Here is a 26,074-nt window from a genome sequence, read left to right on the forward strand (position 1 = left end):
CCCTCGTGGTGGCTGGCTGCCCTGAGGGCCCTCAGAGCCCTTGTTGCCCTCCGACTCCCAGGCGCCCTGAGCCTGCGTTCCCAGACCACGGGACGCATGTCCTCCATGGTTCTCGTCCTCGCGTCTTATTAAAGGTTTCTTGTGTCTGGGAGAAACTTTTGGTTCAACTTCAGTTGGAAGCGTTGTCTCAGCGGTGAGAACGTTTTCCCGTCCTGGCTCAAGGCAGCCGCCATCTGGGTCTCAGCCAGCCCCCCCACGCCCCGCCCCTCGCCCCGCCCCCCAGCCGCACCCCTCATTCAGGACCCTGGTCAGCTCCCGGCGGGCAGCCCTGCCCTGTGCTGGGAAGGGCAGCGCTGTTTTCTTCCTGAGGTCCGCTTTCCTGAGGCTGAGCTGCAGGATCTCACAGGGGAGCCTGTCGCTCAGGGCAGCCAGCCCGGAGGCACCTCCCCCGCCACCCGCGAGGACGGCCCCACGCTCCCTGTGCCTGCCTCTGAGGTTATGCCTGCGGAATCTCACAACGGGGACCTATTATCCTTAATTGTGATGCCACTTCAGAGCAAAGGCTCAACTGGCTAAAACTGCTCCAGCCCTTTCAAGCCCTGGCAAGGGTGGGAGAGGGGCTGGCTGGGCCGCCGGCTGCAGAGACTCCGGCTGCCCTGGTCCCGCCCGGGTGGGCCCGGCGGAGGTCGAGCCCGGCGCCTCACCTCCAGCAGGGCCCTCTAGAGTGGGGACCGGGCGTGGGTGCAGGGCTGGGGTGCTCTGAATCGGACGTGCGTGCCCAAGAATCTTGCTTTCTTGACCCCAAAGGGACTTGACCCTGGGAAGCCACAGCAGAGGGCATCTTGAGCGACCTTTGTAATGGGGCAAACACCCCATTTTTTTGTAAATGGTGTCGGCCTCCCCGCCCCCCCCTTTCCTCTCCCGCTCTGTGTGAGCCGCGCCCACAGCCACGCCCTCACTTTCAGGGTCCTTCCGAGGGACGCAGGCTTCAGGGTCGCCGCGCTCGGGGGTCAGCCGCGTGGAGGTGTGAGCCAGTCCGAAAGGTCCGGCTTCCGCGTGCCCATTTTCAGTGCTGCTGGGAGGGCCCAGGCAGGCGGGCAGGGGGGGCGGAGCACGCGGCCGGGCCATCTGTCCCCCGCAACAGCTCGCGTGCGAGGGCCGCTCCACCAAATGCCAGCTATCAGTCGATGGCCTGCTGTGCCCCAGATGAACTTTGACCTCAGACCGGAAGCCGTTTCACTTGGTCTTGCTCCGTGATTTTCAGTCCCGGGGCTGCCGCCGGACGCCCCCCCGAGAGGCAGGGCACGGTGTTTCCCAGCCGGGATGGGGCGCAGGTCTCTCTGTGTGGGGGTGCTGGGGCTCCCGGCCCACCTCGGTCACCATCTGGATGGAAGCATGTCCCCTGCATGGGGTGACCGGAAAGGGCTGGGGAGGTCTGTGACAGCAACAATGAACCCAGCCACCCTTACTGTCACCCCAGGCCCACTGTCTGCTGACCTTGAGAAGGGCTCTTGACCTCCCAGTCTGCCCGTCCACCTTTTCGGAGCAAGGAGGATTAAACTAGGTGGTTTGGGGGGGAGTCTCCCCTCTACGAACCCTGGTCCTGTTCTTCCGGCTGCTCCCCCGTCCCTCCTTCCCACTTAGCTGTGGGAGGCCAGCTGGTCGGGTTTAACGCGGTCAGACCCAGGCGCGCACTGCTGAGCGAGTGCGGGCCTTGCCATCTGGCACCGGGCCGATGGGCTTCGTGGGAGACTCGAGGCCCCGCCATCGTCATTTGTGTACGAGGCATGAGAGTCAGAGTCTGCACCACGCGGAGGGAGGGGGGAGGAGGCGGCCGGAGGGAGCCTTGGAGGAGGGCGGAGTGTGAGCAGCCTCGAGGCTGCACCTGGGCCCGGCAGTGAGCCCAGGTGGCGGGGCGGGGTGAGGACGGGTGGACGGAGGGGGACAGTGCGTGGAGCGGACCGCGTGCAGCCGGGCGGGAAACCTGGTTGGTCCGGGGCCCAGTGAAGGCCTGCCGCGGGGTCTCGCTTACAAGGGGAGCGGAGCCCTTCCCGTCGGCCCGGCTAAGGCCAGGCCAGGCGTGGCCTTCCTCCGCGGCACGACGCCCCCCAGCGCCCTGGTGGGGTTCCGGCGCCAGCCGAGCACGGAACGTCTATGGGTGCCAACGGTGGCTGCCGTGCGCCTTCGGGCTTTATGGGGTGACGGCCGTGTGCGCGGCCTCCGAGTGTGACTGTCTGTTTGCCGGTCTGGGCACCCGAGTGGACAGGTGAGCAAACCCGGGCCCCTCGTGGGGCAGCAGCGCTGGGTGTCATGTGCAGGGGGGGGGCAGGGGTCACAGAGGAGGAGCGGTGTGGAGCGAGGCTTCAAATCCGCCCGCTCATCCTCAGGCTCAGCTCATTCTGCTGCGAAAGACCCCAGCCCGCTCCCCCGGACAAACGTAACGAGCCTCAGACGCCCCAATTTCGTCACTTGCTAGAGGGCAAACTTGGGCCGGATGACGTCCTGCCCGCCTGCCCCAGCCCTCGCGCCCCCCACAGCGTCCAGGCCCACACCTGCCCCGGACTCTGGGTGGTAGTGGTAGCAGGCGTGGAGGTCGGGCAGCGTCGGGGTCGCTTCCTGGACCAGCTATTTAGCTCAGAACACATGGAATTTCTTCCACGTTTGCTCTGCAGTCGGCTGCTGCCCCGGCCGCTGTCCCCTGGACACACATATGGCATCCATGGGAGAGAAACTCCCCCAACTTAAGCCATAAACCCCGACTGCAGGCAGCTGCTTCTTCTCGTCAGCTGACTCCAGCCTTCCCTCACAAAAGGAAAGGGAGTTTCTGCCTTGGGTGGTATTTATTGCCGAAGTGATCGGGCCCTGTAATCAGTATTAACATCTCCATGTAAAGTAATGCAAAACTAATTAGTAGCTAAACCGAATTAGATGCATGGCAACCCAGAGCCCGGCTGACGGGAGAGGGGCCAGTTCCCGGCTCTGCTCTGGGAGACGCTGTGTGTATGCAGCTCGCACTGTGGCAGTGACTGAACGCAGCAGCCGTCAGGTCACCCCCACGCGGGCCGGTAAGGGGAGGAGGGAGCCGAAAGGGACCACGCATACCTCTTCAGCGTTTAGGTGGTTACGTGTTTTTAAGTGGTTACGTGCACAAGAAACTCACCGGGAGCTTCAGGCGCTAGGAATAAAACCAGCAACAAGGGTTAATATTTTTCGAGTGTTACCGCATGTCAAACTCTCCCCGCCTGGAGCTTAACCTGGGTCATGGCCTGACAGTCCCCCAAAACCCTGTGTTATCGTCCTTATTCTCGACATGAGGAAACCAGGCCTTACAGAGGTTAAGGACCCTGCCTAGCGGCCCAGAAGTAAGTGACAGATGCCAGGTGCAGTCCCAGCTGTGTCTGACACCCCAGACGCCTGAGTTCATGTTCTCGTTAGGGGAGAAAACTAAAAAGGAGAGAAAATGGCTCTGTGTCACTGAGAACCGGTTAAAGAGGCTTAAAGAGGCAGCGCCCGGTGCCGGCACGCAGGGGCCCAGCGGCCTTCGCAGGGGCGTGCCTGGGAGCCAGTCCCTCACCGTCTCTCGAGCAGTGCGGCCCAATGCTCACCTGCTGCTGGCCTTGCAGCTGGGCTTTCGCAGGGGACCGGCGGGGCACAGGGCGGAGCGTTGGGTGGGGTCAGAACGTGGTGGTTCCTTCCTGCCACTAAGGATGGGTGCCCCTGGGCAAGTCCCTTCTCCCCCGAGGGACCGACATCCAAGACTTAAGAAACAGGACGCAGCTCGCGGCTCTGAGCCCGGGGGAGGGCTTCATGCCGACGCCGTCTCCCCCTTTCTTCTGGGCCCCGGTTAGGCCTTGTGGTGGCCACGTCGGCGGCACTGGGTGACGGTCGGCACCTTTGCTCTCGGGTGGTGCGTGAAGGGTGTGGGCTCTGCTCCGTCTGGCCTGGGCAAAGGGGATTTGGCCTGTACGCTCCTTGCGTGTGGTTCTGTGACGTGCGAAATCAGGCTGGGGGCGGTCAGGAAGAGAGGAGGTGACTAAGAAGGGTCTGGACCGAAGAGTCCAGGCGAGAGACAGGAGGACGCTGAACCCCAGCCTTGTCCCCCCATCCAGTCGCGCAGGTAACATCGTCGCCTGGGAGACGCTCACTGGGAGCCGTTCAGCAAGCACACGAGACGAGACGCCCTTCGGGGCTCAGAGCTCACGGCGGGGATGTCTCTGGTGTGCAAAGAAGCTGTCACGAGTTGTTCTTGGAAAGAAAGTGACTCCCGCTTGCCTCGAGTGCTGCTTTGGGTGTCTGAGGGTCAAGGAAACAGCAGAGGTGTATTTATAAATATCATAAACAACCGACCGACGCCACAGGGTGCTGGTTCTAAGTCCAGCAGTGTAGCAGGGGCCCGCCGGCCTCCTGCGAACAGCTGTGTCCTGGGATACGTGAATCCCATGTCCCCCGCCCCACCAAGGCGCCCACAGTCCGGCTCCCAGGCCCCAATCAGCGTCCTGTTGGCGCAGGGGCTGAATCAGGGCGAGTGGCGGCCAAGGGGCGGGGGGAGGCGAGGCGAGCCGTGAGTTAGCCCATACGCGTCCCCTGGGACTTTGAGGCGGGCGATTTCTCCCGAGACAGCACCAGCCTCAGGGTGGGGGGCAGTGGCTGGGAAGGTCTCCGGGCCCAGTCCGGCTCACAGGCAGGGAGTCCTGGTCGGTGTGAGCTGGTGACGATGCCTGGAGGGCGGAGCGTGGGCTCGGGGCGAGGCCCTCAGTCTCCAGGACCCCGCAGCACCCACTGCACCGGGCACACGCTGCGTCCTGGCGTGTCCTGCTCCCCCCGCCGCGCCCCAGAGACGACTCTTGGATGTTTTTATAACGACGCCCCCTTCGAAGCCGTGTCAGGATCGGTTAAGCCATGTCAAGGGCAGTGACTCATTCAGCAGAAAGCAGACCGCCCTCCTCGGCCAGCAGAGCCGACGTCCCTTACCTGCAGACGACGAGGGCCACGCCGCCCCCTACCACACGCGCGCGCGCGCACACACACACACACACACACGCACACACGCCGGGAGTGTGGCCCGAGGGCGATGTGCCTGCCCAATTATCTCGCCCCTGCTCTTCAAAGTGCCACCCAGAACGCGGCCCATCTCCGTCGGGTGACGGACAATATGGACGTGGGGCCTCGCGGTCTGGAGGTGAGCCAGTCTGAAGCTACAGCTAGGAAAGCAGCAGTGGAACTTTCCGGACTGGGGGCGGGGCAGGGCCTCCATGCCTCTGGAAGCTTCTGCTCAGATGTGGCCGCTGTCCCCTCGCCTTCCCCTGGCCAGAACGTCGGGCCACACAGGTGAGCCCGACGGTGGTGGGGAGGCCCCGCAAGGCGCCGGGCCATGGGCCGGGAGGAAAACCCTCTTCCGGGAACGGAAGAGGAAAACACCGGCCGGCCGCCCCTGCGTAGACCCAGAGGCCACAGGGGGGACGGGAGGAAGGGGCGCCTGGAGCAGCCTGGCCACGGTGACCCCGCGTGGCCGCCGGGAGCGGGCTGGGCACCCGTGGGCCCCTCCGAGCTGCCCGGCTGGGGACCAGTCCTTTTCCTGCCCCGAGGATGCTCTTCCCCAGCAGAGAATGCGGGTGCGGGGGTGCATACGGGGTGGGGAGCAGTGTGGCTCCACAGGCACCCCCCCCCGCTCTCCCCGCTCCCGCCCACCCCCTTTCTGCTCCCGCCGGCTCCTGCGTCCCCTCCGTCCCCATCTCTTTCTTCCCTCCTTTCTCCTCTGCTCCTGCTCCCTGCAGCACCCCACTCTTTGACAAACACAGGCACATTTTTAAACAGCATCAGGGCATCCAAACGTTGCCCTTTGGGGATGCCCTTCCGCCGAGGAGCAGGGGACTGGCCAGACCTGAGCGAGCCCCCGCCCCGGGCGCCTCGGCTTTCTGTTTGTGCAGCGGAGTCACCCGGATGTGCAGCACGGCTGCCGTGGTGAGCCGTTGGGCCACGCTCCGGGCCCCCGCGTGTGCCTGTCCCTCACAGGCAGGGCAGGGCTCGTTTCGAGAGCCGTTGAAACCGTGGCGGTGGGGATTGCCGTTCTCGTTTGCACACGTGCTGCCGAACTTGCCCAGAGCCCACCGAGGTCAAGGCTGGAGAGGGCCGGCGTGAGGACCGAAGCCCGGCCTGTCCAGTGCGTCAGACAGGTGACCCCGTACCACGGGCCCGAGCCGGGACTCACGCACAGAGGGGCGCCTGTGGCCGTGCAGATCACGCTCCCCCAGGATTCGTGGGTTCACAATGGCCATGTGCTGTGGTCTGAATGCTTGTGTGCCCCCAAATTCATACGTTGAAGTCTTCACCCCTGAAGATGGTGGCATTAAGAGGCGGGGCCTCTGGGCACGAATGGGCTCAGCGCCTCCTAACGGGGCTCCGAGGCGGGGAGCTCCTTCGCTCCCTCCACAGTGCCAAGGCGCTGGCCGTGAACCCAGAAAAGGGCCGTCACCAGAAGGTGACGGTGCTGGGGCTGGAGCTCAGCCTCCAGCCCCCAGAGCTGCGTTTCGTTGCCTACCAGCCACCGGCTGGTGGAGTTTTGTTGCAGCCGCTGAGCTGACTGAGACAGCAGAGCCCCTGAAGGGCGGAGGTGGACTCTGCTGTTGAGCTTGGCCTGGGGAATAGCGGGGTCACGTGTGACCTTGGACAGGTCTCGTCGTCTTTCTAAGCCCCGCCTGTAAAAGGAAGGGGGCGTTAAGCACCGCCCCCTGGGACATCAGGATAAAGGGACATGGTGCAGCTAAGCAGATGGATGACGATGGATGCCCAGAGTCCCCCAAGGGCAGCCACGCGGCCATCGGGACTGAAATCCGCCCGTAGCCACACCCGGCGTTGCCGGCGCCACAGCCCCTGTAACCCAGCTGCCTTGTTCTTCGGCGGTCCGTGGTTTGCTTCTGGAACTTCTGTGCAGCTTCTAAATCAAATGATACTCACTCGAGGCTCTCAGGTGACCCTTCCAAATGCGTTAAAGGTGGTGTCTGTCCTACGGGACCACAGCTTCCACACCGGGAGAGGACTCTGCGGTGGACGCGCCGGAAGTGACCTATCTCGAGGCTCCCAGGTGGGCAGGGAGCAGGCCGCGTCCCGTGCACACGCTGCCATGTCCACGCGCTCCCTGTGGGAGGGAGGGGCGAGAGCCGTGAGCCCACGCCGGCTCTAAACACAGACAGGTGGTGAGGCCGCCACGACCAGGGCCTAGAGGCACAGGGTGGGCATGAGTCGGCTTTCTCTCCCATGGCTCTTGGCTCCCTGGTCCCCAGGGAGGGGGTGGAGTTCCCGGGCACGGGTCACAGCTGGCAGGCCCAGTGTGAGCCGCCCACAGCCACACCTTTAAAAGGCTGCTCCTCAGCCAGGCATAAGCAGGTGCCAGAGCCCCCTCTGCAGCCCCAGGAGGAATGTGAGGCGTGTGTACGGCCCGCGGTCCCCAGGCCAGCCCTCGTTGCCGGGCCCCCAGCGGGCCAGAGGGAGCCCGGCCAGGGGCACTGACACCGGCCCGCAGTCCTCCAGGCACTCTCCCGGGCGGCCCTCAGCCTCACTGTCCCAAGCCACCGGCCTTCCCGTCCGCCGAGAAGTGAGGCGCCAGCCACGTCGGCCCTCTTCAAATCCCAAGCACCGAGCGGCAGTCCTCGTGGGAGGACTGACGTGAGGTCGAGCCAGGCAGGATTTTCCCCCTGTGCCGGGCGGTCTGGGGCGTCACCCTCCCGGCGTGGAGCTGGCAGGCAGCCTCGGGGTGGCCAGCTCCCCCATCGCGATCACGTGCCCATACCCACGGCCTCTCTCGTTCGTGGCCTCGAGGCAGAAGCAGCTCTTAAGAGAGGTGGAGGGGCCCCTGGGGACGTCGGCTTCCGCTCTGCCACTGGCGTCGGCACCAGCCACTCAGCTGAGGGTCTCCCCTGAGCGTGTTCGGTCTGCAAAGCGGGGGTGACAAAGGACGGGGTGGGGGGGGCCTTGGCTGGGGGCCGTGCTTGCTCCTGCACGAACTCATTCGATCCTGACGTGGCCCGGAAAGGGAGAGAGGGAGGTTACTATTACTCAACCCGTTTTAGAGCTGGGGAAAGCACGGGCACAGAAGGGCTAATTTCCTGGGCCAGGGTCTCACGGCCGGTGCGGGGCGGAGGCCCGGCTGGAACGCAGGGCGTGCGAGCGGGGAGAGGCTTTCCTCCCGCGGGTGCTCCTCGGGTGTCATGAGGGTGTTTGCTCACGCACGGTGCCCGGCCCCGGAAAGTGCTGGGGACTCTGCCACTGTCGCTCGGCGACGCTTCTGTCCCGGGCGTGCGGCCCGCGGCACCCAGTGTCTTGTGTTTGATCTGGGGTTTGCAGCGCGGAACCCCACCTTGCACTTAGCAGGTAGTAAGTGTGCAGTTTCGGAGATGGACGGCCTCGGGGCTGTGTAGATGGGATTGGGCTGGACTTGTTCCAACGCAGTAAGTGGTCGCTGCCCTTTCTGCAGCGGGAAGCCGTGGGAGCGGCCGGTGTCCTTACATCTGCGTTAAATGTGCGTTGAAAGCGAACGGAGGCGGAGCAGCGGGAGCGGGGCGGACGCCGCCTCCGGCGCGGAACGGGGGAGGTGCAGGGATGGGCGGGGTAACGCGCCGGCGGGGCGCGCAGGGCCTGCAGTACCAGCTCGCGCTGGGAGATGGCGCCCTTCCCCAACAGTTGGAATTCGTGGCATCCAACCCAGAAGCTGCCACAGATCCCGGGTATTAGGAAAACAAATCGGAAATCCCTTCTGCTGGCGAGTATCACACCCAACACTCAGGCCAGGACCATCCTGGCTGTAACTGAGTCCGCTCTGCGAATGGGGACGGAGCAGAGACGTGGTGTCCCAGGAAGGTGGGGTCCATCTTAGGTGGCATCCGGAAGGCCTGCTCCTTCCTCCTAGCGTCCATCCAGGAAGGGAGATTAATTTTCGCCGGGGCAGAGGCGAGTGTAGGGGGTGGGGGTGGAGGGTGGGGTGGCAGTCCTTCCACACGGGCTGAGAGCTTGGGAGCAATAAGCCCTGTTAAGGTGTTGGGCGCATCAGGCCTGCGCCTCCGACGAGGCTTACGTGTTTCCTCGCGCTGAAGCTGCCGAGGGCTGGGGGCTTGTGCCAGCCCCGCTGCCCCTCTGCCCAGGCACCGGGACTGGGTTCCACCCCTGCCCCCAACCACAGACCTCAGGGCCCCGACCGGCACCACGCTGCTCATGCGCAGGGCCCCTTCGGCTCCCCTGCCGGGGTTCCTGAACCCCGAACCTACACCCAGCTCCCAGCTCCTGAGCCATGTGCGCATGCCCCTCACACCCGCACCCAGGATCCCACACAGGTGAAAGGCCTGAGCGCACCCGGTGGCCCGGGGCTCCCAGGAGGGCCTTCCGCTTTACACCCCGCTCCCCGACCCCAGCGCTGGGGCTGGAGACCTCGCGCCCCAGGTTGCGGGGAGCTTGGAGACACCCGTGAAAGGCGGGGCCCCGGGGGGCCGTGATCTCTGAAGGGTGCCGGGCCTGCCGGGTGGAGGAAGGGGAGGGTCGCCCCAGCGACCAATCCCGGTGGCTGAGGCCGCCGCGCCGCGGGCGGACGTCTGTGATTTAGGGGCCGACGGTCAGTCTTTCCTTCCCAGTCACCCCAAACCAACCTCTGGCGACTGAGGCTTGCAGACCTCGCTGCCGGCAGCCAGGGGGCGGCGGGGAGCCAGAGCCGAGAGGAAAAATCCACCCATTTCCTGGGCAGATTGCGTCGGCCGCCGCCCGGCCCTGTCCCCGCCTCCCGGCCGCGGCCCCCGCGCGCAGCCCGCGCGGCGCTCAGAGGCAGAGCCGGGCGGCCCTTCCTGGCGGCGGCAGCGGCGCGCGGCGCGCGGGGGGACGCGCAGGGCGCGGCGGGCGCGGCGGCCCCGGCCCCGGGACAGCGGCGGGAAGCGCAGCGGCCGCCGGCGGCCACCGTCCTCGCGCCCGGAGGCGGCGCAGCATGGCCGGGGCGCGCGGGGCGGCGGCGGCGGGCGGGCGGCGGCGGGCCGAGGGGGCGCGGGGACACGGCCGGGCGCCCCTGCCCGCCGCGGTGCCCGCCGCCTGAAGGCTGCCCAGGGGCGCGGAGCCGGCGCCGGCGCGGCGCGGGCGCAGGAGGCGACTCGAGGCGCGATGTCGGTGCCGCTGCTCAAGATCGGGGTTGTACTGAGCACCATGGCCATGATCACCAACTGGATGTCCCAGACGCTGCCCTCGCTGGTGGGCCTCAACACCACCAAGCTCTCGGCGGCCGGCGGCGGGACGCTCGACCGCAGCACCGGCGTAAGTGCGCCTGGCGCCCGGCCGCCCCGCGCCCCCACTCGCTCCCTCCCGACCTCCGACCCAGGCGGGGCGGGCGCCGCGCGGGGAGCGGGGCGCAGGGACCGGCGCGCGGGCTGGGGTCCGGGGGCGGCTCCTCGCGCAGCGGTCGCCCCCCCCCCCGCCGCCCCCCTCCGTCCCCACGCCCCGGGCCGCGGTTCGTTCCTCCGCCTGGTCCACTCGCGGGTGGGGGACGCCAGCCCAGGGACTAAGGCTTGGAGTCCTCATCCAAGTAATGACAAGTCCCTCACCGATAAGCTTAGGGTACTGAGGCAGGGGACTTGGGGACTTGTCCAAGGTCACTCAGCAAGTAAGGGGTGAAGACACCCCGCTCCACCTCAGTCTGGACGGGGTCCGCTCGGGGCTCTGAACAAGCCCGCCCTACTTTGTACAAGCCGGGCCGGACCTGCCTGGCTGCAGGCTGAGGAGCTCGAGCCCTCGCCTGCTTCCCTGTCCCTAAGTCCCAAGGCGCCTTTCTCTCCCCATCCGCACCCCGAGGTCCATCGGTGGAGGGTGTAAGGGGTCGGCCGCGGCCCCTGAGCGCCCCTCGCTGGGGAGCTCACCCCCTCTCCCTCCGCGCTCCCCTCCCGCCCTGGTCCCTTCGCAAGGCCTGGGGGGAGGGGGCGAGCGGCAGGGCCGCCCCTGGGCCGGGCTGACTTAGACTCCAGCGCCTGGAGCAGAGACCGAGTCGAACCGCGGTGAGCCGGGCAGGGCACGCGGAGAAAGGGGCGCGCCCCAGGAAAGGAGAGGTGAAGGACGGGAGGCTGCACTTCGCCCCTCTTTGCTGTTCAGCGCACAGAGCTCCAGGAGGCGCCCCCTGCGAGACCCCCCTCCTCAGACCCTCACCGCCTCATTTGCTGTGTCGAGAATTGCATGCAGGGTTTCCTTGTCATGACTTGGTTCCTGCCTCTGTCCTGAGCTGCCGAGGTTGGAAATGAACAGATGAATGAAAGGCATCTCTACTCCAGATCCTCCCCACCCAACTTCTCCCCCCCATCCCTGCGCTAAAAATAGCGGGAGGTGACCTGAGGCGACTGGGCAGGCTGCAGGCGCCCCCCCACACACGCACACAGGCCAGGGCAGGGGATGTGCTCAGGGGGAGTTCGGGACCTCCGCCTGTGTACCTGGTGGTCGGGACCACCTGAGCTGGGCTGCAAGGTGACACCAGCCATTCACGGCTCTGGTTTCTTAGTGGCCCTTGGGCACACCTCGGGACTGAGATTGGGCGTGACCCTTGCACCACATGTCACCAGAAACTTGGGGACGTCCACCAAATGGCTCGTGGGTGGCCACCCACGCGGAGTTGGAAGCCCAGCGTTTTCTGGGGCGGTCAGCGGGGGAGGGGGGCTGCGGGAAGATGGCCATGGCTGGGGGCTGCAGCCCTGGGCGAGCAGGCTGCGGGAGCCCGCCCGCCTCTTACGGCCGTGACCGTGACCGGGGTGCTCCATCTCGCAGCGGCAGGGAGCAGCTGCGTGAGGCTGCGCCAGGCGCCCGGCTCGCCTCGCGGGGAGGAGATCTCGTTTCTCGATTACGTGCCCGCTCTGAGTCAGCGGCACTTGTCTTCCCGCGGGCCCCCCCCCCCCACTTCCAGCTTCTGGCCTGTGGTCGCCCCTCCCTGCAACCTAACGGATCTGTTTGGTCCGATGCCAAAACTCCAGTAGCCCTTGAATTAAAAACAAAAAACAAAAAACCTTGAATTAAAAAAAAAAGAAATCAAGGAGTCCTCATACCTGGCCTGGGGGTCCCTTTGTTCCCGGGGCCCACCCCTCGCGTCTTCAGATCGTTTCCTCCTGCGACTGGGTGCGGACGATTGGGTGCGGACGGTCTCCCTTGGGTGTTGCCCCTGGAGCCTCCCTCTGGCCTCACTTTCTCTCTGCCCCCCTCCCTCGCCCCGCTGCCCCCCTCCAGGTGTTGCCCACCAACCCTGAGGAGAGCTGGCAGGTGTACAGCTCCGCCCAGGACAGCGAGGGCAGGTGTATCTGCACAGTGGTCGCCCCGCAGCAGACCATGTGTTCGCGGGACGCCCGCACGAGACAGCTGAGGCAGCTGCTGGAGAAGGTGAGTCTGTGCGGGGGGCACGTGCGCACGTGCGTGTGCGCACGCGTGTGCATGTGCGTGTGCGTGTGGGCGCCCACACCCACTCCGAGGCGAGGCTAGCCTGCGGAGCCCGTCCCAGCTGCGAGGCCTCACTGTCCTCTGGCATGTCCCCTGGGGAATGAATGAACGAATGAATGAATGGGTAGGTGGAGACTCCCCAGGGGTGGCTCAGGGGATGACTAGGCCCTCCTGGTCACTGCGCCCGACCGAGGGGCCACGTGGGCCTAGCCGGAGGGGGTGCAGGGCTCTCCCTCACGCCGTCATTTCTCCAAGTGGTGCCCGTCACCGGTAGTCCTGAGGGCGCCGTCGTAAGCTATGTCACAAGCTGCCTGGGACCCTCTTGGATTCGACCTGAGGGGACCTTTCCCCTGCCTTCAAGAGGCTGAACCTAGCACGTGGCCAGGCCAGGTGTTCCCCACGATGGCTGTGCTCCTGGCGCAAAAGCAGATTAAGTCATCACCTTTGTAACCCACCCGGGGACAGCCCTGGGCAGTCCATGTAAACATTTTGATCCATTATTTCACTTAAACTTCACAAGAACTGAGCGAAGGTGGTGAGGTTTCCACCCCATCTCAGGAAGTGGACGTTCGGGTCGGGAGAGAACCGACGCCCCGCGCCAGCTGCTCACGCCCCGCGTCCGCCCGCCCACTGGCCTGGCGGCCACCGCCCCACGGCTGCTGCGCCCGGTGGCCACCTCGCCTCCTGGCACCTTCTGCCCCCGGAGCCCTGATTCCCAGACGCCTGCCTGTCGGCATCCCCGGGACTTCCTGAGGGAAGCAGGGGAAGTGGGCGTGCCCCTCCGGTCCCCTTGTCACCGTCCCCCGAGGACAGGGGACCTTTGCGTGGGACCGTTCACCTCCTGAGAGCAGGGCCACGCCCCCAATGCACGCCCCCCACACAGACACATATGTGCACACACTGCACACAGATACACACGCTGCATACGATGTTTACACTTCACACAGAAATATGCACACTGCACACAAATGCTTACATCTCACACACAAATACACGCATATCACACACGCTGCACACGAATGCATACGCCTCACACACAAATACACACTTAGCCACACGCTACCCACGAATGCACACACCTCACACACACACACCAGCGAAGCCGTGGCTTTTCCGCCATCGAGGGGGTCGCGAGGAGGCCCGTGCGGGGTGGGGCCGTGTGCGGGGAGGGTGGCCATCGGTGCCGCCCTCCAGGCTGGGGGAGGCCAGTGTCCCCAGGCCAGGGTTAGTATTGTTTGGTTTGAGCCCAGCTCGACCACAAACCCTCAGCCAAGCAGGTCCCTCCTGGACTTAGTTTCCCAGACTGGCCTGGTCACTGACAGTGGACGGGGCCTAAGGTGGGGCCCTGTGTCCCGAGGGGAGGACCGGACACCAGTTTCTAGGTCCTGCCTCCCGTGGGGAATGAGTGTCCTTTGTTCTTCAGCCACCCAAGTGAGTCTTTTCTTTTTAGAAGAGTTCAAGTAAAATGCGCTTAATGGCCATGTATTAACGCCAAACTCGGGACCAAAGCCCCATTGAGCCTTTAATTATTCAGAATTGTAGTGCAGGGAGGCGGGGCAGGGAGGGGCCTTCAGGGCTCCTGGGGACAGCATCCGGGCGGGCGCTGAGACCAGGGCCTTCAGCGCCTGGGAGGTGCCTGGAAGCAGAAGTGGCTTCCAGAAGGCTGGGCCCGGGGCTGGTGGCCGGGGAGCTCTCGGCTCTGCCGCTCACGCACAGCGTGCACAGGTGCGATCGTGCCCCGGCGGGCGCTCTGTCCTCAGAGGGCAGAAGCCGCTCTGCTCAGCGCCTCAGTGTTGTGCAGGCCGAGGGCGTTCACCCCACCCTCCCTCCCTCCGTGTCCGCGTGACCTCCCTCTCTCCTCTCCTTCTGTCCCTGTCCTCCGGGAGGAGCCAGGGCGGGGGAGGGGCAGGGCGAGGCCCAGGCTGGGCAGGAAAGGGCCAGAGCCAGGGAGCACTGTCCGCTCCCGGGCCCTGTCACAGGCCGGGTGGCCCCCACACTCCCTCCGGTGGCATTTCTGCATGGTGGCTTCCTGTGCAGGTTACGATCCACCTGCAGAAGGTGGAGCCCGGCTCTGATTTCCTGGGGCCTGGAGTCCTTGGGGAGGTGCGGGGAGGTTTTCGCACAGCAAAGCTCCCCCCACGGTTCCAACCTGTGGCCGGGGTTGAGGACAGTGGGAGATCCTCGGGGTGTAAAAGGCGGGTGGGGGGCTCAGGCACCGGGCTTCTTAAAAATGGTGTGTGGCTGGGCCTTTGGAAGTGTGGGCTTGGGGGCCAGGCCGGACCCTGAAGGGCGGCTGACCTCCGTGTGAGGGCGGACGAGCTGTCCGCTTCTCTGAGCCTCAGTCTCCCTGTGTGTAAAATGGGGCTGGAAACAGCGTTCAGCTCCCAGGATGAGAAAAATAACGCTGCGGGCTCAGCACGGCTCCCGGCACCTCGAAGGGGGTGAACCTTAGCAGTTCCTTATTCCCGTGAGGCCAGGCGCACAAGGCTTGGGGGACTGTGTCGCTCGGTAGCTGTGTGACCTTGAGCTGACTTGTCGGGTGGCTTTTCGGGGACACATATGACGGGTAAGAGTGGAGGCACTCAGAGAAGGGGGTACAGGCCGGTGATCTTCTTGGGGGCGAGACAATGGGAAGCGGGTGAACCCTCAGGCCCAGCCGTCCAGGAAGGGGGGCACTTCGGGGCGGTGGGGGGTCGGGTGGGGGAGGGGCCGCACTGTGGGCGCAGAGGGCACGTGGGGCGCGTGTCTTGTAAGGCAACTGAGTGGCTCGGTGTCTTTCAAGTTTGTTTTCTAAATACAAAATGAAGCCTTTAAATTTCTGAACTCGTTAAAAGCGCCACTCCTCTGGCGGGTGAGAAGCCGCGGTGCCGCGTGCGGCCCCGTCAGTGGGGCGAGACTCAGGCCGCTCTGCGGGCTCAGCAGATCGTGGCCGGCGGCCTTGTGGGTTTCGCCTTCCTGTCAGGGGTCTTGTGGGGAGGGCAACCTGACTGGGGCCACCATTCATGTCCCTTCCCCACAGCCACAGGGCTGCAGAGGGCGCTCCTGGGCATGAGGTGCTGAACCCTGTGCTGGGATAACGGGGTGAGCAAGGCCCAGTGCCCCTCCCTCCACGAGTTTCCTGGCCAACAAGGTGATCGAGACAGGCGTGCAGGCTACCGCGGCGCAGGCATCGTGCTGACAAGGTGATGCTTCCGAGCCATAAGCAGCCCCTTCTGGCTTGGCTCATCAGGGAGGCCTCCCTGGAGGAGGTGCCCTTTAGGCTGGACCTTGAAGGATGAAGGAAACAAACGTTCGAACGTTTCTCAGAAAATGTGATGCAGTTATTGAAAGTGACCGAATAAGACAGGTGAGGGGACAGGGAGACCTCGGGTAACAGAGCAAATATATTTTGGTTCCCATGAAAGGTCCAAACAGAAAGAGTAGGAAACAGCCAAGTCACCCACACGTTATGTCACACGAACCTGATTCTTCCAACAGCATCTGTGTATGTCACTTTGAAATGACAAGTCGCAAAATTCCGGGCCTTTTTACGTGCCAAGTTGAACAAGACCCATCCCTCTTCTACGGAGAGGCCGGTTGTCTCTCTTATTTTATTTTATTTTATTTTATTTTATTTTATTTTTATTTTATTTTATTTTTATTTTATTTTATTTTTATTTTATTTTATTTTATTATTTTATTTTATTGGGGGGGGGCGGGGGGGTGTTCGCACAGTAAGAGTGGCAGCCACACGACCATCCCGTCTGCACTGACCGGGCACCGCTAAGCCTCACGCCCACGTGATGTCGTTCCTAAAAGCCGGAGTGTTTTCAAATTCAGCAGAGTCTCGGGCGCGGAGATTGGCGGTGATGGACGCGCCTTCCTCCCTCGTGACTGGATCGGACGCCGAGCGAACGACCCAGCGCCACTGCGGCAAGCCCGAGCGCCGCGCCGCCTCCCTGCCGCCCCACACGCCGCGCGCTCGGGCTCGCGAGCCAGGTCCCTGAAAACAAAACTCACTGGCAGGTGGCCGCGGGAGAGCTGTTTTTCCTTTAAGCTCCCCGGAATCCCGTGGAATATTAAAGTTCCATCTCGAGGCTCGACTCAATTCAGATCTGCCCGTAAGGACGCGACGCAGCGATCCTTTGCTCGCCGGGTGATTGATTCCCGACTCCGGGTCCTGGGCGTACATGTTTGCAGAGCCGTCATCTCCCTGTGATGTCGCCGGGCGTGATGGATGGCGTAGGGGGTGGAGGGAGGAGGGCCGGCTGCCGAGCCGAGCCGGGGCGAGCAGGCCCCTGGTGCCTTCGTCCTGCACGTAGGCGACCAGTCTTCTCCGAGAGACGCCCAGGAGGCCGCGGCGGGGGTGGGGGAGGCCCCACCGTGCCGTTCACCTTCATCGGTGTGTACGTCTGCCTAACTGATTTCATCCTGCAGAATAAAGAAACTAGAAACCATCCCTCCCGGCCCCCCCCCCAAAAAAAAAAAAAAAAGGAAAAAAATCACGCGAAGCCACGTGCCTGGTGCCGTGGCCAGCGAGGACCTGGAGGCCCTGCCCTGGTTTGCATCTCCGGCTGTAGGAACACAGGCGGGCGCATGGCAGAGAGGATGTTTACCGGACCAATTTGCTGTGCATGGGGACCGCTTGGTCCCCGATGACGCCGGTGATTGACTCGTAAATAATGCACGGGCCTCTCCTGGTGCATCAGGGAGCAGATGAGCTCGCCTGGCACCTGCCGCCGCCCCCTCCTTGAACCTGTTTCTGTTGCCTGTTCGACAGGTGCAAAACATGTCCCAGTCCATCGAGGTCCTGGACCGGCGGACTCAGAGGGACTTGCAGTATGTGGAGAAGATGGAGAACCAGATGAAGGGGCTGGAGTCCAAGTTCAAGCAGGTGGAGGAGAGTCACAAGCAACACCTGGCCAGGCAGTTTAAGGTACGCATGCGCTCCTCCCCCTGCGGGAACGGTGGGGCCCTGGGGGGGGGGGCGTGGGAAGCGGGCAGCCTCCCCTCTCCTTAGCTGGGTGAAAAACGCCTCCCAGGCGAGGCTTAGGCGGTGGCCTTCAGATCCCATTTGTCCCTAAGGCCGGAGTCCGCAGCTCCCCCAGCCAAGTCACAGATCAGCTGGGAGGGGTCACGATGGGGGTGCCCATCGGTCCACATTAGCTGAGGATTAGCTTAGCTGATCAGGGCCGATTCCGAGCAGGGATCGCTCGGGGCCTCTGTTCACATCTGACCTAATTTAGTCGTGACACAGGGAAGAAAGAGACGCCCACCCCTTTCTCCCTCCATGGTAAGTCCTTTTCTCTGGGTCACTGGACGAGAAAGCGGGGTTCGTTTGGCCTAAAATTATATATACATATGTATGAATATGTATATATACGCCTAGAGTCGACACAGCTTCAAAATGACTAAACCGAGAGCTTATCTGCACCTTAATTGAGGTAGACATGCATGTTAATTAGGAACGGAGCCCAGATGTAAATGAACGGGTCCTATCACGAGTCCCGCCCCCCCGCCCCGCCTGACGAGAAACTGCTGATGCCCTCCCTCCCTCCCTGTCCCACGGACGCCAATGTTTTCCTTTGATGTGCGCCCTGCATGAAGCTAGGACAAGTTCGCTTTCAAAGCGGTGCATTATAGAGACAAAATGGCAAGCTAATGAAGTTATAAATCTATATTATAAATAAAATAACAGCAGGCCTGGTCCTGTGGGGCAGAAATGAGCCATCGCTCGGGTTGGAGGCAGATGGACACATTGTCCTCGCTTCTGACGCGTCATCAGGGATGGTTCTGGAAAGATGTTTTGACCTGCCCAACCCAAAAGAGTCTGTGTCTCTCTCTCTCTGAAAGGCCAGTGCTCCCTTCTCAGGGCAGAGTCAGCCCCCTGAGGATGAGGGTGACTTCTGTGACCAAAGCTAGTGCATCTCTGTAGGCAGGCTCTGTCCACCACGGCCACCCCTCTCCTGGGTCCCAGACTGGGGTCCCCGTGGCTCTCGGGGAAGGAAAGCCGTCCCTGCCTTCCGCCTTCCTCTCGTTCACACTTCCGCAGGACCGCCGTTGAGGGGGCCTGCGTAACTGACTCCCTGTCAAAGCCGTTCGTCTGGGCTGGCTCCAGCCCTGAAGTGTGACGTTTTCCTTAAGTGACCATGAAAGTATTTGTCTCTTAATGGCTGTCTGTCTCAGGCAGGCTAGTGAGGTAGCTCTTCAACAGTATTTCGTTTTCTTGCTTGCAGGGCTAACTTAAAAGCGTTTTTTCAATGCCGCAGTGACTGAAGAAGCAATGCATTCCCATGTAACCATGTCAGAGGGCCAGACAGCTTTTTGCTCCCTGCATTTTTACTATTATTTTCCAACACTTAGCACCATCTCACTAAGGAACCTTGCATACAACCAGGATCCTCTTTTGCATGCGACTGTAGATGCATTTCATGAATACTTTGAACCCTTGTCAATGCATTTTTTGAAAAAGAAAAAAAAAAAAGAAACTTTGTGTATGTGACTTAAAGCATGTAACCTTAAGATGTTGCATTCTAACTGACAATAAAGACCTTTCCCAAATACGATGGTGTTTCTGAAGACTGTTTAATATGCTCTCCTACCTCTTTTGGGCCAGATGATAAGCAAAGCTCTGCGTGAGGCAGGAATGCACGGTTCCCGGCACCCAGGGAGGGGCCCGGCCAAGGCAGGGTGTGACACGTTTTTGCACGCATCGCACTGAACCTAGCTTATTTTAACCTTGCAGGCGATAAAAGCGAAAATGGATGAACTTAGGCCTTTGATACCTGTGTTGGAAGAGTACAAGGCCGATGCCAAATTGGTTTTGCAGTTTAAGGAGGAGGTCCAGAATCTGACGTCAGTGCTTAACGAGCTGCAAGAGGAGATTGGAGCCTATGACTACGATGAGCTGCAGAACAGAGTGTCCAGTCTCGAGGAGAGGCTCCGTGCGTGCATGCAAAAGCTAGGTAGGCCGGCACCCCGCGGGGCTCGCGGGCAGGCTCAGGGCCCGGTGCTGACGTGGACAGCGCCTGCCTGGCTTCCGGTGGCCACGGCTGGATTAGGGCCGCTGGGTAGGGCCACCGAGAGAGAGAGAGAGAGAGAGAGAGAGAGAGAGACGGAGAGAGAGAGAGAAAGTACAGGCTGCATCCAGGTGAGGGCGCGTCCCACCCCACACAGAGGCCAGCTCACAGACCCCACCGAGTCACACATCTGGAGGAAAACAGGGGGATGTCAGATGTCGCAAACCGGCTGAAGAAGGCGTGTGCGAGTGTGCGTGTGTGTGCGTGTGTGGGTGTTGGGATGAGCTCTTAAAACGCAAGCGGCTGAGGGCCGGAGGTGCGCGTCTGGGATTCCCTCCGAGTGAGAACGAGGAAGCTGCCCAGACACTGCACCGCCACACGTGGTTTGAGTGTATCGCACCTGTCACACACCCGCAGCGCCAGAGCTGGCTCGCCGGTGTGAAGGAGCCCCCCCACCCCCCCGCAAGACAGCCCGGGAACGCCGGAACCCACGAGCTCACCTGCTCCTCGCTCCACCCCCGTTTCCTCAGAGGACCCTCCATGCGGGCGGCACCCCGTAATTATCCATGGCTGAACACCCGCTCGCCTTAGCCACCTCCCCGCTAATTGCTTTGACAGACCCGACACGTTCGTGTCTGAGTCCACCTTTAAGGAGCACGTGTTCAATCCCAGTTCCAGTCTTAGGGTTTCCTGACAGATACCAGCTGGCCCTTCTCACCGCCGTTTTAAAACCACGTTCGCGGCGGGTACTTTTTCGAGTCACTCGGGGTCCTTCTGCTTTAGGGAGAAGCGTCCCTTCGGGTTTGATCTGATGCTCTTCCTTGGTTCCCTTTGCATCCCGCTTACCCCCACCCGCGGGCTCGCCAAACGCCTTATTATAAACTTAAAACACCCCCAAAGAACAGATGCTTTCGCGATCGCCAGCGCTGCCGTCGGAGGGAGGGCGAGCGAACATGCTCGGGGCAGGGGCGGCCTTAGGTTCGAAGGGGTTCGCGTGCCTTGCCGGTCTCGGCGCCGGTCCAGGCGCCCCGCAAAGGCACACGCTCTCGAGCTCCCCGGTCCCGGAGAGAAGAGAGACAGGTTGGGGCTTTGAGGGTGAGCGCGTTTTAACGCGCGCACTCTAGCGGGGTCCCGTGATGGAGGGGCCGCTGCGCGTTTTTGGGGGTGGGCTTCATGGCGCCCAAGTCCTGGAGTTCCAGGAGCTGGGTGACCTGGGACGGTGCCCGGGGGTCAGGGCCGGACGGCCTCCACCAGCCCTTTCCATCCCCACGTGCCCGGAGCCGGTGCGATGTGTGAGATAGCAGTGATTATAATCGGGCTCTGTTAATGACGACGGGGCTACGGGATTATTTCTGCTGAGTTTCTGGCCAGACTGTGCTCACCATCGCCAGTCTCTCTCCCGACCCCCCGAGCCTTCCCATGGAGGGGCGGAGTATCTCTCTCGGCCCCTGCACAGTCCTGGGCGGGGGGGGAGCTTTGGTATTTATCGTCCACAAGCAGTGATTTTCCTCTCTGGTACGCAGGCCGTGTAAACCAGGGAGAAACAAGATTAAACCCCCACATGTTCCAATTCATAGATCGAGGAGGAAAATAGATGTTCAGAGAAAAAGCCACAAATGGGAAGAAGCTAAGGGTCTTTCCAAGGGGTGCCCCTCCCCCCCGACCCAGGACGGGCAGCCCTCCCGTCTGCGCCCGGCCTGTTCCTCGAAGCCGGATGGGTTCACCTCGTGGCCGAGGGCTGTGGGCCTGCCCCACGGTGGTCCTCGGGCCGCCGCATGGTGGGTGTGAGAGAAGCGAGAGGACGGCCAGGCCCTGGGAGGCCGCGTCCTCCTTGCTCGCCTGTTCATTATTGCTTCACAAGCCCTTGCCGTGCGGACCGGCCGGCCCCCGAGTCAGGGTGCGCGCGGGTGGGACCCCGGACCCGCGTGCGGCCAGCGCCCGGTTGAGTCGGGGGAATCGAGCGATGGGAGCCACGGCCAGGGCGCAGTGACCTGACGCGGTCAGTGCCGCCCCCACTCCGCAGCCGTGCGGCTCTCTCGGGGTGCTGACCGCCCCACGTCCTGGTAGCTGCCTCTTCGTCTATAGAACGAAGGCACAGGATACCCTGCGCCTGGGGCCGCTGTGCGAGCTCACAGACGTCATTCACGTCATGGGCTCCTCCCCGTGCCAGGCGGAGGAGGTGGCGGCGGAACAGGTAGGGAGGTGGACGGAGGGGTAGATGGAGGGATGGCAGCCGGATGATGGAGAGACGGTAGGTCGGCAGACGGATAGGTGCCCAGGTGATAGAGGATAGATGGTAGACACACAGGTAGACGGTAGATTCTAGACAGGTGACGGGTGACGGGTGGACAGGTGACGGATGACGGATGAGAGGCAGCAGACGGGCAGATTCAACAGCTGCTGCTTCTCCCTTTCCCCGGGTTTTCATTCGAGCCCAGTCACTCGAGGACCCCGTTAGGGCCCGTGGCTTCTTAGCTTGGTCTTTGTTGTGGCCTTGCTAACAGGTGCCGCGAGCAGCCTGCTTCCTCGCGCGAGGCCGCGGACCAGCGTGGAGCCAGGTGTGCGGACAGCTGCCCTGTGCGGGCGGGGCTGCGGTCCGCGCCGCTCTCCGTTACCTCCATGGGTAACGCGGGGGCCCCCCGCGGTCCCCCAGAGGTGCCTTAGTCAGGCCTCTCGGAGTTGCGGCTTCTCTTCGAGCAGGTGCTGCTGGACATTCCTGATCTCAGACTGTACACAGAAAAAGGCAGGTTTTGTTGGCTTTCTGTTTCCATCTTAAAATCCCTCTCTCCGTGGGACTGTGTTTTTCTCCTGACGGCCCAGCTGCAAACCTGAATTTGAAACCTCTCGAGACCTCTGATACCTTCCGGCGTCTTTCTCCCCTGTTTTTAAGGGGTAAAAGCTGGGGCAAGGAAGGTGAGCCTGGAGGCCGGGGGTGGTCCCAGAGCCCAGTCTCCCTGCTGCGGGGCAGCCAGCCCCCTCCGCCCGGCCTCTGGCCTGAACTCCTTGGTGGGCATGTCCACCTGGACCTGTCCCCGCACCTTGGTGACCATCCTGGCTGTCGTTCAGATGGAGCCTCCTTCCGGGAACAGCGAGAGACAGGTGCCTCCATCCGCAGGACCTCAGCTGGGACCAAGCTTCCCGCTTTGCCAGGCGCCCTCCCTCCTGGCCTCTTGGGGCGGCCGGGCCCTTCCGGCTGGACGCGCCCCCTGGAGCTCAGCCCCTGCGAGAGGCACCCACTCGGGGCCGCTTCCCAGGCCTCCTGTCCTCTCCCCTCCCCTCCAGCCCCGTGCATGCACCCTGAGCACTCGTGACGAGAGAGGGACACTTTCGTGACCCGAACATGCCTGGGCTGCACCTCCCGGCTCTGCCGTGGGGCGTAGTTAGGTCCTGGCAGTTCCCAAGGTCTTGGCAGAACCAGTCTGGACGGAGAACCAAAAATAGCTCCACGACTCCAGCAGGGCGCGACTCCAGAGCCCGGGCGGGGAGCACAGCACCTGCAGCCGGCCACTGCACCCTTCTCTGCCCGGGGTAACCCGTGGCTCGAAGGCTCGGCTCGGCCAGGGGCTGGGAGACAGTGGCGCTTGGCCCCGAGCCCGGGGGACCTCGCCCTGCGGGGCGGGGCTGGTGCTGCTGCGGGTCAGACCTGGACGGCCGCCAGCTCCCCTCCTCTGCGGCCAGTGAGGACATGGGGGCGGGGTTCAGAAGGGAGAGGTCTCCGGAAGAGGCATCGGTTTGGGCCGAGCCACAGACGACAGGTGGGAGGCGTGTGGCATTCCACGGGGGGAAGGGCTCGAGCGAAGGCGGGCGGACTGGGCTCGTGGCCAGGTACCCGAGCCGAGCTGGGGCGCTGGCCTGCCGTCTCGGCCTTCAGAGCATGCTGTGGGGGACAGGAGTCTGCTCGTCCAGCAGACTGGGCTTGGGACCGGGCTTCGGTGAGTGGACGTCTCAGGGAGCAGTGGCCGGAACCCACAAAGCGCTGTGGTAGGGAAGCCAGCAGGCTTTTTACCCATGATGCTGTGGGGGCAGCGGCTGCCTGGGCTTCTCCCTCCGCTGTCCGCTTCCCCGGGGAAGGCGCGGGGGCACAGTGCCATCTTAGATGCTGGCCTCCGGGCAGCGGGGAGGGGCCGCAGGGGCTGCTGATGGCGAGCTACGACCCCCGCGTCGCCCAAACCCCACCCAGTTCAGGGGCGCTGCCATCCCAGAGCCCTCATCCCCCCACCCCCCACCAGGGCCAATAGGAACAAAGAGAGTCGGAGGGCCCAGCCCGGACCCTGCTTCTCCCACACCCTCCCTCAGGGAGCCCCACCCCCAACCCCCAAGAGGGTGGAAAATTGGCCCAGGCACCCCCCAGGAGATTTCCAAAACCCTCCCACATTCTCCTTGCGTCTAGTGGCTGTGAACGCAGGTGACCCTCGGACGTGAGCTCCAGCCCCCCTTCCGCCCCATCTCCCCTCGCACCGATGGGGGCGGGCGGACAGGGCCGCGCAGGGCCGAGCACACTTGCTCTGGGTTTCGGCCTGATGGTGGCCTGGGGCTGTGAGGGGGCAGTATTAATGTGGGACGGCCCGTTCGCTCCTCCCGAAGGCGGAACAGGGACAGAAATTCGGGGAAGAAATAGGCGAGTAAAAATAGTCGTGGTGTTTCTTTTTCGAATCTGGGCCAGGGGGCTGGGCGCTGGGCGCTCGGAGCGGAGTGGCGAGCCTCGGCGGGGTTTGGTGTGGGTGCAAAGCCGGCCTTCTGATGGCAGCCGGCAGCTCTTACTCCCTCCCCAAGCCGCCGGGCAGGTTCTGTCCTCCAAGGGCTGGTGGCACCCGGCTCTGGGCAAGGGGTCTGTCTGGAGGGCCCGCCTTCCCCGTCTTGTGTGACGCTGCCACTGGATGGACTCACCCCACTGGACGTTCTGGGAGAGCCAGAGACACCCCAGGGGGGCAGAGGTGGGCTGGGCTGGGCTGGGCCGTGCCTCCCTGGGCCAGCCTGCACGCTGCAGGATGTCCCGGCGGAGCCGAGGTCCCTGGGTTAAGCCGCTGACAGTCTCCCGAAGGCGCCCGGCCCTCTCTGAACTTCAAAGGCTGCTGTGCACATGCACTGAGATGGCGGCAGTTGAACAGTGCCGTGCGGGCCTGGCCCGGAGGAAGGGGGGACGGTCCAGAGGGAGCGTGTCCCACAGGGAAGCCGCCCCTCCCACGGGAGAGGGCGGCCCGCTCCCGGGGCCGGGACCTGGCTGGCGTTCAGCTGGTCACCGTGCGGGTCTTCCACGGCCGTTCACACAGGTGGGTGGTGGGCGGGAGGCGTGGGCTTTGCAGGTGTGGCTGCCTCGCTGGGCCCAGGTGCAGCCTGCGAGGGCCGTGGGAGGGGCAGCGGCTTGGTCGAGGATGCGGCGCCTGTGTGCCGGTCTGGCCCTGAGCATGCCCACCCCGCCTGCCGCCTCGGCCGCCATGGTCACACGCAGTGTCCCGTCCATCCCGACGATCCCCGGTCTGGCGGAGCCCAGCTCTCCCACCTCCGGGCAGGAGGAGCCCCTCCCACCCGTGGGGAAGGCTCATGGCTGTCCGGTGGTGCGAGGGCAGCCTGCTCGCCTTGCCGCGGGCCTGCTCACTGACCGCAGGGCGCAGAGGGGGGCGCTGTTCGCAGGGAGGTGCACTGTCCTTGGGCCTGATGAGCGAATCTGAGTGGCAAGGCGTCCTGACCGCGGATCCTGTGGGGGCCCCAGGGCCTTCTCTCTAGCTGCCTTGGAGGCCGGGCCATGCTGGCCCCATTTTCCAGCGGTGGGGATACTAAGTTTCGCAGGCAGCCCATCCCCCGCCCACAGGGAGGGAGGGAGGCAGGCCTAGGGGGTGGTGCCCCTCCCCCGGCTGCCTGGTCTCCCTTGCTCCCCATTTGGGGCTGGGGGATCCGCTGCTGCTCGGCAGGACTCCCAGGCCCAGGGGCAGAGGGCACCCGGCACCCGCGGCCAGCGGGCCCTCGGGTCGGCCGAGGCACTCAGTCCCTGTGCTGTGGCTCTCTTGCAGCCTGTGGCAAGCTGACGGGCATAAGTGACCCCGTGACCGTCAAGACCTCCGGCTCGAGGTTCGGGTCCTGGATGACGGATCCCCTGGCCCCAGAAGGCGATAACAGGGTAAGTGCCCCTCATGCGGCCGGGTTCGCGTGGCCTCCGCGCCCCGCGGTCTCCGCCCCCGCAGGTCCGGCTCTCACGCTGCACCTGCCCCAGGGACTGAGCGGGCCTGGTGCCCCCCGGGGGCTTCTCCTCCCTTGCTGAGGCCTCTGCGCCAAGCAGAGTCACAGACCACAGACTGCCATGAGGATGGTGGTGGCCGATGACAGAGCCGCGGACCCCTGCCTGCCCTTCTGGGGCCAGGTGGGCACTCAGAGCCCCAGACCTCTCAGACGTCCCCGCCTGCCGCCTCCGCTGCAGCAGGAGAACCCATTAGGCCTTTCTTGTTTTAATGACATCTCATTTGTATTGCATTTGCCATTCCTTTCATGGCTGATGGAAACTCGTGTTTCCTTTTGATTTAGGAAAGAGGCCATGTTCTTTCTTCCAGGCCTCCCCATCCCCCGCCCGCCCTAGCCCCCGGTTAATCACAAAAAGAGAGAGAAACAAGCGCCACACTCGTCCCGATTCGGGCCCGGGTCCCATTGCTTGA

The 26,074-nt window shown here is 63.7% G+C and overlaps 1 protein-coding gene across 2 annotated transcripts in view; it reads left to right on the forward strand.

The window, feature by feature from the left end:
• Window positions 1-26,074, forward strand: part of OLFM1 (olfactomedin 1) — a 35,724-nt gene that overhangs the window by 1,447 nt on the left and 8,203 nt on the right. Inside the window, exons 1-5 of one of the 2 annotated variants that reach the window (XM_016128796.2) lie at window positions 9,812-10,281; window positions 12,226-12,375; window positions 17,192-17,347; window positions 19,157-19,376; window positions 25,439-25,545. In XM_016128796.2, coding sequence (XP_015984282.2) covers window positions 10,132-10,281; window positions 12,226-12,375; window positions 17,192-17,347; window positions 19,157-19,376; window positions 25,439-25,545 — 783 coding nt within the window. In that variant the 5' untranslated portion in view covers window positions 9,812-10,131. Of the gene's footprint in view, window positions 1-9,811; window positions 10,282-12,225; window positions 12,376-17,191; window positions 17,348-19,156; window positions 19,377-25,438; window positions 25,546-26,074 lie in introns of those variants that run through there. The other variant, XM_036217729.1, reaches the window with a different exon arrangement.

This window comes from Rousettus aegyptiacus, unplaced genomic scaffold, assembly GCF_014176215.1.
Source record: "Rousettus aegyptiacus isolate mRouAeg1 unplaced genomic scaffold, mRouAeg1.p scaffold_m13_p_3, whole genome shotgun sequence".
Taxonomy (NCBI): domain Eukaryota; kingdom Metazoa; phylum Chordata; class Mammalia; order Chiroptera; family Pteropodidae; genus Rousettus; species Rousettus aegyptiacus.